The 15,462-nt window shown below is 40.2% G+C and overlaps 1 protein-coding gene across 1 annotated transcript in view; it reads right to left on the bottom strand.

Annotated features, from left to right (window-relative positions):
* Positions 1–881: 881 nt before the first annotated feature.
* Positions 882–15,462, bottom strand: part of FRMD4B (FERM domain containing 4B) — a 233,164-nt gene continuing 218,583 nt past the window's right edge. The window contains exons 21-23 of the mRNA XM_008065027.2: positions 14,093–14,904; positions 7,811–7,943; positions 882–2,851 (exon numbers count right to left, since the gene is read on the bottom strand). Coding sequence (XP_008063218.1) covers positions 2,731–2,851; positions 7,811–7,943; positions 14,093–14,904 — 1,066 coding nt within the window. The 3' untranslated portion in view covers positions 882–2,730. The remainder of the gene's footprint in view (positions 2,852–7,810; positions 7,944–14,092; positions 14,905–15,462) is intronic.

The following is a 15,462-nucleotide window of genomic DNA, read 5'->3' as shown; positions in this document are numbered from 1 at the left end:
CAAAAAATTAACAATGCTATATCGGGAGTGTTAGGTTTATGAGGCACATTACTTTTTTTTTTTTAATCAGAGTCTCACTCTTTCGCCCAGGCTGGAATGCAGTTGGCATGATACCAGTTACTGCAGCCTCAACCTGCTGGGCTCAGGCGATGCCTTCCAACTAGCTGGAAGCACAGGCAAGCACCACCTGATTTATTGCAGAGATGAGGTCTCGCCTAGTTGCCCAGGCTGGTCTCGAACCCCTGGACTCAGGCAGTCCTCTTGCCTCCACCTCCCAAATGCTGGGATTACAGGCATGAGCCACTGCACACCTGGCCAGTTACGTTTTTATGTTGTATATTATTTTGTGTCTGCATTTAAAATGTCATATAAGTATATGATATTTTGTAATAAGTAAAAGTTTACATGTTGAATAATTTACCTTTGTCACTCTTTGGGTTTTAATAAACAATGTGATTTTAATTGGTTTAATACCAAGATGGCTGAGAGATGTTTTTCAAAGAGAGAGGGGAGCTATGCAGGCCTGTTGGGTTTCTGTTTCTCTACCTTCTTTTCCTGTTGGCAGGCAAGTTCTATTTGCCCTTTCAAGGCATACTTGGAAATTCTTGGCATACTATTTCTTGAGCAGGAAAAGATTATTTTTTACGAAAGTTACATGTATGGAAATACTAAGATCTTCCCACATTTCACTCCCCACTCCCCCTCCCCATTGTGCAGGATAAAAAGATGCCAGACGAAATATTTTCTTAAATGCAAAAACACTGTTTGCCAATCAGTGAAATTAGGATAAGTTATTTCCTGTAAATAAACAATATTCTCAAGATTAAAAATTTTAAAAGTTCTCAGTGATCCTCAGCAAGACAATTAACTACCGTATTTCATCAATTCTAAGACGACTTTATTATAAGATACAGCATTATTTTTATGTACCATTAAGAAAGAAAAACACTGCCAATTCACCTAGGAATGCCATCAATCAAAAGATGAACCCTGTTTTCAGACGTAAATATGATAAAACGTACATCTTGGAATCAATAAAATACGGTAATATCAGAAATAAAAATGTGAAATCTTGTCCAACATGCTCACTTGAAGTAGAGCCCTTCAGACAGCTTTGTATGAACCCTAAACACAAACAGAAGAATACATAAACATTTTCAGTAGCACACCTTTCCTTTATTGACCTATGTAAAAAAATAATAGGTCCTAAAAAGTTAGAACAATAAAAGAATATGCAAAAAGGTTATTTCTGTTTCTAGAAGGCTATACAAATATGCAAAAAGAAATAAGTTATTTTTTTGCCTGTCTTTTTTTCCAAATTTTTTTCCCCAAACTTCATTTCTAATGATACAAATGACTAAGGACCAGTTTAACAAACCATTTTTATGTATATATTACATGCTTTGGAATATAGATAGAAAATGTTCCAAAAAAGTTGTTCAGAAACTTTTCTATTCACAATATGAACAAGAATCTTGTATAAAAGAGGGGAAAGGAGCACCTTTTTATGAAATTTTGAAGCAAAGATAGCAAAAAGAGATCAATCTAGAATATGGAAATCATTTGCTCTAAAAAACAAACCAAAAAACCCTACAATAAACCATAGTTAATTAGTTCTTCCAAGGAAAGTATGAGGTAGTTTTAGCCTCATAATTAAATCTACTGCAGCTTGGAGGTTTTTTCATTTTGTTTTGTTTTAACTGCTAAATCTTGTTTTTGTCACTTGGTGACTCAGAACAAATTGTGGAATCCAGGCATTATGTTTAATTTTGTAATGTTCACCATTTTAAGGCACTCAATTCATCTAAAATGCCATGACTTTGTTTTGTTGTTGTTATTGTTGTTGTTGTTTTGGGTGCTTTCTGTATCATCTTAAAATACTTTTCCTACTCATAATTATAAAAACTTTCCATACTAAGTTTGTCACTTCAAACAATAACCATCATGCAATTAGTGAAGAAAGAAAGAAAAAAGGAGCTCAATAATATTGTACCTTAAAAAATTCTCCAAGCAGAGTTTGTCAATTATTCAGTGGACTGCTTCATTTTTCCCCAATCTGCTACCATAAGTTATATTACAGGATGCTTCAATAATAAGTCTTTCCAGAACCCATTTCATGGTACTTATGAAAAACATCACTATAATATCCTTATAAAAAACATTTACACTCATTCAGAACTTCATGAAAATCCAATTTCTCTTCAAGTAATTTTCAAATACTGTCTAAATAATCCATGTCCATGTAGAAATAGTATGTTATTCTTTGTTGGCTCACGAATTCAAACTTTGTGATGGTGAGCAATGACACAGACGCTTCTGGTTTCCCTTCTCGCATCATTCTGAATTGTGCTCGAAATTTCCCATCCTTATTCCTGCCTGCGGACACCCTGAACGTATTTTTACAGTTTAGAGGTTTGCCTTCAACAACTTTTATTCCCTAAAAAAGTGCTTGCTATTGATAAAGGCTTCAAACTGAGTCCTCTCTTGACAATGGTTCAGTACGTGGTCAGATCTTGCTGTTGGGTTAGCGTCTGGAGTTTGAAAGGCAAGTCCTCCTTCAGGGGCTCTGTAGGGCTTAGTGTGTGATTCAGTTCCGGAGAAACCTAAATCTTCTCTTCAACCTTTGATGCTGTTAGGTTTCTAAAGCCGACCACCTTCTGGGAAGACATACATTTTGCAAGGCACACTAGTGTGAGAACGCAGTGCTCGGTCAAGAGGTCCGACTGCAGTTCAGACTAATGTTCCAGGCTTTGAATCCTCATGCCAAAAGAGCCTCTGCTCACTACTCTCCAGGCTGTCTTCCAATCGGTTTCCATCTGTACCGTCCAGTTGACTGATCTCCGTGTACTGTCTATGAGAGAAAAGTAGAAATGTTACTATTTGTGGTCATTTTTGTTCCTTCAACACAAAGACTACTACATTTAAAGAAGTTAGTAGTAAGCACTGTTAAGAAAAATTTTCCAAAACCTAAAGATAAGGCAGAGAATGACTACAAGTTCTTTAGATGTCATATTGGAGGCATTGTCTAAAAGGCCCATAAAAGAATTATTTAATTCTCTAGGGAGATATACCTTTGTTTAACTTACATTCACCATTGATTAGGACCAAGATTATATTAAGTCACACATTAACTTGTGGGTTTTTGTCTGGAAGAAATACAAATATCTTCTGTCTAGTAGAAAAGACTATGGTTACAGTTTTATTACCATGTAGGCCATTAACTGTTTTATATCTTAATTAGTAATCTTATTCCAACATTCTCTCTTTCAATGTCTTGAATTCTCTTTGAACCAGCTTTATCCCTGTATTAGTGAGTTAAACAAATCTTTGGCACATGCCCACTTTTTATTTGTATGAAGGTCAAATGTGTATATTTATTTTGAGTTGAAGTCTCACTCTGTTGCCCAGGCTGGAGTGCAATAGCACACTCATGGTACTACAGCCTCAACCTGCTGGGCTCAGGTGATCCTTCTGCCTTGGCCTTCCAAGTAGCTGGAATCACAGGGATGCACCACCACACCTGGCTAATTTTTTAAAAATTTATTATAGAAATGAGGTCTCACCAAGTTGCCCAGGTTGGTCTCGAACCCCTGGACTCAAGCAATCCTCTTGTCTCCATCTCCCTAAGTGCTGGGATTACAGGCATGAGCCACTGTGCCCGACTGAAAGTCCTATTTTTACCTTTTTAAAAACTGTATTTTGACAGCCACATTTTAAGTATTCTTCAAATTGAGGAAATATACTGGCCTTCTGGGAAGACAAATACATTTTTCAAGGCACAGTAGTGTAAGACTATAATGCATGTTCAAGAGGTTCTAGATGCTTCCCTCAGGAACAAAGGAACATATATATAGAAAGCGGAGCGGCAGGGACATTTTGGGACATATTTTATATGCCTTGGGAATGACCTAGGAAATGGCATCACATTAAAAAGCCATAGGCATATTTGGATGGGATATGCAAATGAGGGCATCCTATCATACAAGCAATACCGCTTTATTAGAATAGTAGGTTAAGATAAGTTAGATAGTTAGTAGACTTATTTTTAATTTCAAAGTCTTTTAGTAAAGGTAATAGAAAACTCTTTAGCAGAAGAGCTTCTGAAATAAAGGTTTTTAGTGTTTTCATGTAACAAAAACAAAGCTGGGTTTCATAGTTTTACACATCAGTCAGAGCAAACAAAACTGCTATGCAAGAAACAGCAAACAGATTTGAGGGACAGTACTTACTACAGCTGGCTACACTTAGCAAAAGAGAATTTAAAACTGATCTCATTTCTGGAGACACAACCATTCTTGGGGACAGAAGCCCTTGGTTTTGCCTAATAATAGAGTTAGATAGGAAAGAGGAAAGGAAATAGAAAACAGGAAGTGAAAGAAAAAAATTATTTGAAAATAGTTTGTAGCAGTAGAGCCAAGAATTTGACTATATTATAATATACTAGGTAGCTTTAACGTTTTTACTTCGGAAAGCTTATGTTAATGGCAATTATACCAAATTGTACTGGAAAAAAATTTTGTTGGTCAAAATTTGTATCTTTCTATAATTTTAAGGCCTCAATACTCCAGGGGAAAGGATCTTTAAGTAATATATTACATTTATTTTTTTAAACAATTAATACATTGCTAAGTATTTAAAATATTTAGCTTAAAAGAAAATCCAACCATATAAAGCTTTTCTTTTTTCTTTTTTTCTTGAGTTGGGGTCTCACTCTGTTGCTCAGGCTGGAGTGCAATGGCACGATCATGGCTCACTACAACCTCAACCTCCTAGGCTCAGGTGATCCTCCTATCTCAGTCTCCTGAGCAGCTAGGACTATAGGAGCATGCCACCATGCCTGGTTACCTTTTTTTTTTTTGAGTTGGAGTCTCACTCTGTCGCCAGGTTGGAGTGCAGTGGCACACTCATAGCCACCCCAGCATTGACCTGTTGGGTTCTAGTGAAACTTCCGCCTCAGCCTTCCAAGTAGCCAGAACTACAGGCGCACACTACCATGCCCAGCTAAATTTTTTATTTATTGTAGAGATGAGGTCTTACCAAGTTGCCTGGGTTGGTCTCGAACCCACAGGCTCAGGCAATCCACTTGCCTCAGCCTCCCAAAGTGCTGGGATTACAGGCTGAGCTACCAAGCCTGGCTGCCTGATTACTTTTTCAAAAAATTTTTCATCGAGATAAAGTCTTGCTATGCTGCACAGGCTGGTCTCAAACTCCTGGACTCAATCAGTCCTCCTGCCTCGGACTTCCCAAGTGCTGGAATTACAGACATGAGCTACTGTGTCTGGCCCAAGTTTTCATTTTAATCTTAAAACCTAATTTGTCGTATTTTAAAAAATATGTTTTCATAAAAACAATTTATGAAATTTTAGAGCAGATTTCTAAATCTTTATGATTGTTACTATACTTGCCTTATTAATAGGTTACATTAAATTGATCAGAGTATATCGTAATTTTTAAAAGTCCTAAATAAACAAAATAAGCACTTCCACATCTCTGTGGCTGGGAAGATAAATTGGCAAATATTTCTGGAAAGCAAGAGCTTAAAAAAAAATACATTTTTCAATTTAATCCATTAACTCTACTTATTGGAATGTATCCTAAGGAAATAACCTGGAATTCACACAAATATTTTGCACAAAGATGTTAATAGCAGCATTACTTATAATAAAAAAGAAACAAAACCTAAAACCCATTCAACTGTTCATAAAACAGGGAGTTGTTAAATAAAGTATAGTATATTTGAGTGGAATATCATATCAGTTATATAAAATAAGGTTTTAAAAGTTTAAGAACATGGGAACATGGTTGTAAGTTTCAAGAAAGGTGATGCAAAATTTCATATATCACACAAGATGTAAAATTGTATATACATACCTAACCCTGAATTGTACCGCACGTCTTAAAATAAAAAAATTACAATCTGTTGCCAAAATTCCCAGTGAGTATTAATTTCCAGTTAAAAAAATAATAATAATTAAAAGTAAAAAAAATTGTATATACAATATCGTTATGACCCTGTTAAAAACAAATGCAGAAAAAATGGGGGAAATATGACAAAATATTAATAGCTGCTATCTAGAGATAGTGGAATTATGGCTAAATTATTTCCTACTTATTTATCCCTTTACTAGTTTCCAAATTTTCCACCACGAATTCATATATGCGCACACATACACAAACACACAATAGGGACCTTTAAGTAACTTCTAATTTCCTGTACATTATGCCCCTCTGACATCAGACTGCCCTATCAGGTCATCTTGGGCTGCTTGAAATATATGGGCAGACTTGGTAAACACTGATTTTTCTCTAAAAATATTTAACACTTCCTGAGTCCAGTGAAAGTAGTGTTCAGGATATTAGAACTGTCTTATGCGGCAAATGTTTCATATCATTTCTGAGTCAACAAATAGCAAAGTAAAATGATACAAACATGAAAACTATCTGCAAATGTATTATTAACAAATAATTAGAATTGAATTGAAAGGAGTCAGCTCAAATTTGGGGTCAGTCATTTTGGTTCTTGCTCCTAACTTATTTTCAAACATTATTTACAAAAGTCCAAGCTATTTGACGTCCTCTGAAGTATATTTTCATTAAAATTCTATTTTGAGCACAGTCTTTGTTGAGTTGAGACAATTGGATTAATATTTCAAGCCAAGAAAAATTTCCTCTGAGTATGAAGAAGAAAAATAAGGCTTTTGGGGTTGAGTATTTCCAATTTGCTCGTAACACGGAGTGTCTTAATAAGAACCTGCTAACCTCTCAAATTCACCGATATCATAATCTTTACAAATTATAGTATGTGCCTGAAGCAAATTGACTTAAAGAGATCATAACTAAATTTTCTTAATGCTCTACTTCTTGGTACCAGGGATGTGGATACTATCTTGTGAGAAAGCAAAAGGGAGAAATGACCTCTTCAAACTTAACTCGTCCTATGTATAAAAATAAGACAAAAAACTTGTAATTCAGAGCTTGCAACTTTAAAAAAATCTACTTTAACAAACTGCTCTTGTGTATTTCCTCTAAAGCTTGCAAAGAACTATTTTGACAAATAGGACAGCTGGCGGCATCTGTTGCTTCTTAATGAACACAGGGTTAGACACAAAAAGGCAGCAAATGTTTGAAATCAAGCCTACCAACTGTCTGTGAGGAACTTTGGTATGAACAGCCTTTCCTGGAGTAGCGATATTTTTCCTGCAAGGTTCCAGGAGGGACTTAAATGGACATATCAGTAATGCAGTTTCAAGTACTATAATTAAAAGCCTTCAGACTCAAAATTTAATGTACAGATGCTAAAGAATAGGGTTTTAATGAGTTAGATTAGGGTTTTAATGAGCTAGATTACGGGTTGGCAAACTTTTTCATAAATGCCAGATATTTTTGGCTTTTGTGGCCATAAAGTCTCTGTTGCAACTAAGCCTTGCCCTCATAGTGCAGAAAACAACCGTAGGTAACGTAAATGAATGATCATGGCTGTTTCCCAGTAAAACTTTACTTACCAAAACAGTGGGTTTGGCCTGGAGGCTATCCTTTGCCAACCCCTGAACTAGATTATTTAACATTCATAAAGTAGGTAGGATTCCTGCTTTTCTTTTTCTTTTTTGAGACAGGGTCTTGCTCAGTCACCCAGGCTGGAACATAGTGGCATATTCATAACTCACTGAAACCTCAACCTCCTGGGCTCAAGTGATCCTCCCGTCTTGGCCTCCCAAAGTGCTGGGATTGAAGGCATGAGCCACTGTGCCTAGCTCCTGAATTCTTTTGAGTAGGAACAGGCTTCTTGAATTTTCAAGCATTGCTTCCTCACCTGCTTGGAGAGGGCAAAGGATTATAGACATTGCTATAACAGCTGGTGTAAGAAGAATGTGCTGGAGTCTCGTAGTCTGATAGCCCTATGGTTAACTGGGTCTTCCAGTTTCCAGAAGCATTCGTAGAAGACACTAGAAATAAAAACAGAGAGATCAAGTTAGTGGAAACATTCAAAGTAGAAACTGTTTGGGTCATTTAGATGCATATTATAATCAGCTGTTGTGCAGAGTGGAGATGAAGAGACAGGGTTTGGTTGGATGTGGTGGCTCATGCCTGTAATCCCAGCAATTTGGGAGGGAGAGGCAAAAGAACCCAGGGTTCTGGAGCAGCCTGGGCAACTTGGTGAGACCTCATCTCTACAATAAATAAATAAATAAATCAGCTGGACTTGGTCGTGCATACTTGTAGTTACAGCTACTCTCGAAGGCTGAGTTGGAAGGATCGCTTAAGTCCAGTAAGTCAAGGCTGTGGTGGCAGTAAGCATGCCACTGTACCTCAGCCTAGGTGACAGAGTGAGTCCAAAAAGAAAAAAAAAGTAAAGAAAAGAAAGAGAGAGATGGAATTTGGAATCAATGGAGTTCCTATTCCAGTTTGATGACATACTGGCCATGTGGCCTTGGCAAATAGTTTATCCTCTTTAAGCCTCAGTGTCCTCATCTGTAGAATGGGGATAATAATATAATTATATTCTGTATAGGTATGCTACCAGAAGTAAATAAGGTAATTATGAAATTCTTTAGCACTGTGCTTGATACAGAGCAGGCACTCAATAAATAGCGATTAATATTATTAAGAATGGGAAACGGTTAACCAAAAGACAGATCTGTCAATTTAAAAATTTTTAAAAAATAAACTAAAAGACAAACAAAAAAAATTCTCCTGTATTGAGAGAATCTTCCCATTCAGGGTCTGAAGACTGAATACACAAGGCTTCAGTTGTAAAGGTAAGATGACTGGGTTTGTCAGAGGCTCTGGAGGAAAAGCATTCCATAAGTTGACTTGTGGAGACTTGACCATTCCTCAGTCAAAGGCAACAGTGTCCTCTAGAAGATCAAGATTATTTTTTGCCTTAAAAAAAGGTATGTGCAGTGGCTCATGCCTGTAATCCTAACAATTAGGAAGGCAGAGGCGAAAGGATTGCCTGAGCCCACAGGTTCGAGACCAGCCTGGGCAACATGGCGAGACCTCATCTCTACAATAAATCAAAAAATAGGCTGGGTGTGGTGACGCATGCTTGTGGTTCCAGCTACTTGTGAGGCTGAGGCAGAAGGATCACCTGAGCCCAGCAGGTCATGGCTACAGTGTCCATGAGTGTGCCACCGCACTTCAACCTGGGCAACAGAGTGAGACTCCGTCTCAAAAAAAAGAAAAAAAGGTATGTGAGAGATAGTAATAAGTACAGGAAGGAATTCAGGAAGAAGAGATTTGGTTCTACAGAGGAACTGAAATGGAACAAGACAAGAGCATGCACTACTCTGAGAACAAAGCCTGATGAATGCCTCATCACTGGGTGTTTGTTGTTCTCTCTATAAAGCCAGTCCTGCTCCATGCCTAGGATGCACAATGCCATGCTGGTCATCCAAAACTCAAAAGCCCAGCCCTGCTCACAGATCCTTCCTGTTCTTCATTTCCTGTTCCTGGATCCGGACCTACGCCTCTCTCACACCCACAACATACCTGTGATCACTACAGGATAAACACATTTTCAAAACTCATCTGTGGCCCAGGAGGCCATGAGGTTTGGACTAACAGATCTAACACTCTCACTGTGAGCTTCCAATAATGTGACCAGGCTATAAATCTGAGGCTCTGAGGCTTGGTGGTTAAGATGTCAGAGTTTGGGCCTGTAATACCAGCACTTTGGGAGGCAAAGTGGGAGGACTGCTTGAGGCCAGGAGTTCAAGACTAGCCTAGGCAATAAAGTGAGTCGCCGTGTTTAGAAAAATAAAAATATTAGATACATTTGGTGGTGTGCACCTGTAGTTCTAGCTCCTTAGGAGGCTGAGGAGAAAGGATTGCTTAAGCCCAAGAGTTTGAGGCTATAGTGAGCTATAATCACACCACTGCACTCCAGCCTGGGTAACAAAGTGACCCTGTCTCTAAAAAAAAAAAATCCAGGCGTGATGGCTCACACCTATAATCCCAGCATATTGGGAGGCCGAGGTGAGAGGATTGCCTGAGCCCATGGGTTCGAGACCAGCCCGGGCAACTTGGTGAGACCTCACCTCTACGATAAATCAAACAATTAGCCGGGTGTGGTGGCGCATGCCTGTAGTCCCAGCTACTTGGAAGGCTGAGGTGGAAGGATCACCTGAGCCCAGTAGGCCAAGGCTGCAATGGCCATGAGCGTGCCCATGCACTCCAGCCTGGGTGACAGAGTGAGACTCCTATGCAAAATAAATAAATACAGTAAGTCCCCTACATATGTTTGCATGTCCAATCACACAAGTTAGTTCATGTGTCTGGCATACTTTTCAAGGTATTATGCTGTAAGATTAAAAACGTTTTGTTTTTTGTGTTTATGTATTTATGTGAAAAGTATTATAAACCTATTACAGTACAGTTCTATATAGCTGATTGTGCTCGTTGGGTACCTAGGCTAACTTTGTTGGACTTACAAACAAATTCAACTTAGAACCCACTCTTGGAAAAGAACTCATTTGTACATTGGAGACTGTATATCAGGCTGGGCACTGTAGCTCAGGTCTGTAATCCTAGCACTCTAGGAGGATGAGGTGGCAGGATCACTTTGAGTCCAGGAATTTGGGACAAACTCAGAAAACATAGCAAGACCATGTCTCTACAAAAAAAAAAAAAAAAAAAAAAATTAGCCAGGCATGGTGGCATGCACCTATAATCCCAGCTACTTGGAAGGTTGAGGTGGAAGGATTGCCTGAACCCAGAAGGTAGAGTCCATGATGAGCTGTGATCGTGTCACTGTACTCCAGCCTAGGTAACAGAGCAAGACTCTGACTCAAAAAAAAAAAAAAAAATCGATCTACCTATCTATCTATATGTCTCAGAGTCATATAGATAGATTCTCCACTCCACCACTTAGTAGTGTGGTAAGGGGGTTGGACAGGGTCTTTAAACTCTCTAAGCCGGAAGTGCCTTAGCTGTTAAATTAGGATAATAACAATAAACATAATGACAGCACTCACCTTATAAAACTGTTGCATATAAAGTACTGAACATGTGTGGCACACAGTAAACTGCTAGCAAATGGTAGTTGTCATTACCACTAAAACTAAGTCATCAAGACAGACCTCAGTTGGTTGGAAGGGACTACAAGAACCTTGATAATTTGCCACATAATTGGGAATTCATCTCTTCGTAAGAATGATGCATGCCTGTTGAAATACATTTCTGTAGCTACAAAATGAAGACAGGTATGAGGAAAATTCCAGAAGAGAATTCTGGGATTACTGATTTCATCCCTGTAATTCCTTAAAAAATGATCTCTCTTGGTTGATAGGACCAAATCCCTCTGGTGTCAGCAAGGCTAACACGGGGTCTGAACTGGAAGCTTTGACTCCATTCTGAGCTTTGCCCCCGACACTAAGCCAACAGCCAGGAATACTGAGGTTCCTGAATTACACCTGCTTCTGCCTGGGCACTACTCCAGCCCTGTGTCCTGACAAACACTTTCATGTGTCTCCACCCTCCTTGTTTGACTTTATCCTTGTGGTATACTCTGCCCAGGTTTGGCCTGTGAAAGTTTCTTCATGCACACCTTAATCTTTAAGGGGAAGAAAAACGTTCTCTAGGTCAGAGCCATAAATAACATGAAACAATCACAGAAGCCTTTTCATAAGTTCGATAAGGTAATAGATGGAACAGCCCTAGCGGAAGTCCAAAGTCCTGCACAAACAGAACTTGAACCCAAATAGAAATCTCCATGGAAATGCCTCTGATCAACAAGCACATGAAACTTTTAAAGGTATAGTTTTCAGCCGGGCTCAGTGGCTCAGGCTGTAATCCCACACGTTGGGAGGCTAGGTAAGTGGATTGCCTGAGCCCGCGGGTTCGAGACCCGCCCGGGCAACTTGGCAAGACCTCATCTCTATAATAAATCAAAAATTAGCTGGGCGTGGTAGCGCGTGCCTGTAGTTCCAGCTACTTGGAAGGTTGAGGTGGAAGGATCGCCGGCGACCAGCAGCTGGAGGCTGCGGTGGCCGGGAGCGGCCATTGCACTCCAGTCTGGGCGACAGAGTGAGACTCCAACTCAAAAAAAAATAAAACAAAATAAAGGTATAGTTTTCACTGACTCTTAGACAATGATTCAGAAATCCCTATAACATGTCTCATGAAGATGTCATGCTTATGAGGGAAAAAGCAAGACTCATGACCTCAGGTTTTTGACAGTTTAAGAATTCATTTATTTTTAGAGTTTTCTTTTCTTTTTGAGTTGGAGTCTCACTCTGTCACCCAGGCTGGAGTGCAGTGGCACACTCACGTGCCTGGATCCAGGCAATCCTTCTGCCTCAGACTTCCATTTGGTTGGAGCCACAGGTGTGTACCACCATGCCCGGTTAATTTTTTTTTTTTTTTTTTTATTGTAGAGGTGAGGTCTCGCCATGTTGCCCAGGCTGGTCTCAAACCTCTGGGTTCAGGCAATCCTCTCATCTCTGCCTTCTTAAGTGCTGGAATTACAGGTGTGAGCCACTGTGCCCTGCCATTTTTAGAGTTTTAAAATTGCTTAATTTTCATACATTCCTCTAGCTGCTGACTGGACTCTAAGCTCATTGTAGCCAGGAACTAGTTCAACACTGGGTCCTCAGCTTCTTGATATGTCTGCTCATTTGCTGTATAAATAAAACCATAAGCAGCCCTCCCCTAATCTCTCCCCATTTCTCTACTTAAAGGACTCAGCACAGCTGGGGGTATACAGGAAGTCCTTCACAAATGTTAGCGAAGTTAGGAGCCAAAGTCAACATGAAGGTATAAAGGAAATATCTCCTCTAATCAAAATTAGCTTTGAAAATTATGTAAGTCAATCATAAAGTGGAGTATATATAAATACCAAATTTAGAGATATAAAGTACTTAGAACAGTGCTTAATAAATGCCAGCTCCTATCAGAACTATTTTGAGCCTTATGCAGCTACTCGAGTACTCCAAACAGTCTTTATTTTAATTTTTTGAGTTGGAGTCTCACTCTATTGCCTAGGCTGGAGAGCAGTGGCACACTCACAGCTACCACAGTCTCGACCTGCTGGACTCTGGTGATCCTTCTGCCTCAGCCTTCCAAGTAGCTGGAACTACAGGAATAAGCCACCACGCCTGGCTAATTTTTTGATTTATTGTAGAGGTGAGGGCTCATCAAGTTGCCGAGGCTAGTCTCGGACTGTGAGCTCAGGCAATCTACTCACCTCAGCCTCCCAAAGTGCTGGGATTATAGGCGTGAGCCACCGTGCCCAGGTCCAAACAATCTTTAGATGATCAAATCTTGGTGGTGAACAGACGGATGTAGACTTTTTCTTTTTGAGTTGGGGTCTTCCTCTGTTTCCCAAGTTGGAGTGCAATGGCATGATTATAACTCACCACAGGCTTGACCTCCTGGGCTCAGGTGATCCTTTTACCTCAGCCTCCCAAGTAGCTGGGATTACAGGCATGTGCTATCATGCCTGGCTAATTTTTTTGATTTTTTTTTTTTTTGTAGAGCTGAGGTCTCGCTATGTTGCCTAGGTTGCTCTTGAACTCCTAGGCTCAAGCAATCCTCCCACCTCAGTCTCCCAAAGGGCTAGGGTTATAGGTGAGACCCACTGCACACGGTGGCCAACAATGTACACTTTTAATGATTTCTGCTTATCGAAAAGGTTTACGCTATTCTTTTAAAATATCAAACCTCAATGACCTGAACACATCTAAGAGATGAGACTGTCAACATAAATATGTAGAATGGGTGCTCAATAAATGCTTGCTAGATTTGACTCTGCAGTTTGTTTTAGAAGACTCAGGTATACTGTGTTCTTGGGAGAGCTAGACAGAACTGTTTTTAAGTTGGCAACTCTTTTTTTTTTTAGAGACAAGGTCTTGTTATGCTGCCTAGACTGGTCTTGAACTCTTGGGCACTCAAGCAATCCTCCCACCTCAGCTTCCCAAAGTGTTGGGATTACAGGTATGAACTACTAAACCCAACCTAAGTAGGCAATTCTTATTGTGGGTTCCACTGAATGGCCTTGGGTACCGGTCTCATGATCCTTGAGAATAAGTTTGTGTGAGCGAGGAACGGGATATATATGAAATCCAGGTGTCATGCATTTCCACAGCATTCTTACCTGAAGAGTAGGAGGATGCATGACTGCTTGGGGAACAGGGTGCTTGCAGCCCGGCAAACCCCAGGCACCTCTGTGATCCCCTGTCCGAGTCAAAGCTCGTCTGTGGGCTGTGCCCCTGATCCTTTTGCCCAGAGGCGCGCTGGTACCACCCACGCAAGTGCTCAGCCACCAAGGCCTTGTGGATGTTTTTGGTGATGTGCTCAGATTTCGCAGCAGCCTTTCTTGGCAGCCGGAGAGTTGCATATGGATTGTGGGGCACCCGGTTGACCTCATCTTCATGAAAGGATCTGCTGTAGTCCCTTTGGCGGTCATATCCATAGTGGGCTGAGGATCGGTAGGAAGGATTGACACTGTACTGTCCCTCAGTGTCGTTCTCATAGACATAGCCACCACTGTAATAGAAGTCACACTCCGCATATGGTGTGTACCCGGCAATATAGTAGCTGGAAGATGGTGGCTCCTGATTCTTTGAGTAGACACCATTCCTCAGACTATCCTTTTGTGCGAGGTTGGGCATGCTTCCTGAATTTGAAGTAGAAACATTCTGTTTCTTTGACCTCCTCCGACCCCTGGCGCGAGTATCCAGAGTCTGGGTGGTATAATAAGGGCCAGACACTGGTGTCACACAGTAATATTCTGTGCTTGATTGGCTGGTGTAAGAAGACCCATCGTCGAGGATTTCGGTGCTGCTGCTTCTTTGGGATTTGGAAAGGGAGAAAAATGGCTTGTCGTTGTCCATCTCAGACAGCAGGTGGGACTGGGACTCGAGGCTTCCGCTACGCTGGCGGCAGTGCTGAGAGGAAGATTCGGGTCTGAAAGAGAAGAAAGGCAAATTTGTAAAAAAAAAAAGCAACGAGGGAGGACCCAAATAAGAAAAAAGCACCCCATGCTGAATGATTTCAGAGCTCTTGAATTGCGATAGAATTTGTAAGGGTTCCAAAGCTGGCCATGCAACAGTATCCATGGGTTCACACTTAAGTTCATGACCATGGGAAGAAAAAAAGAACTAGGTTCTGTCAGTTGTGCAAACCAAATCCCACGAGGGTAGAGAAGACATAAGCCGATATAATGCACAACCTGCACCAGAAGATATAAGCCGATACAATGCACAACCTGCAACAGAGCCTGGAAAAAAATAAAACCCAGAAAACCTCAACATGTCTTTGGAGGGCCCTCCCTTCCCACAGGATATTAGGATGTGTTAGACTAGAGTGGAGGTCAGAGATAACTGGACTGAGTCATGGCATTGCCATTTCCCAGCAAGATGAGCTCGGGTAAGATACTTAATTAACCTCTCTGAATCTCACTTCCTCCTTTGTAAAATGAATGTGAAAACAATATCCAATATCACCTCACAATAGGGGACTAAA

Source organism: Carlito syrichta, unplaced genomic scaffold (genome assembly GCF_000164805.1).
Source record: "Carlito syrichta isolate Samal-C Ts95f unplaced genomic scaffold, Tarsius_syrichta-2.0.1 Scaffold308136, whole genome shotgun sequence".
NCBI lineage: Eukaryota > Metazoa > Chordata > Mammalia > Primates > Tarsiidae > Carlito > Carlito syrichta.
The sequence above is the reverse complement of the archived record's forward strand: the minus strand, read 5'-3'. Positions and strand labels throughout refer to the sequence as shown.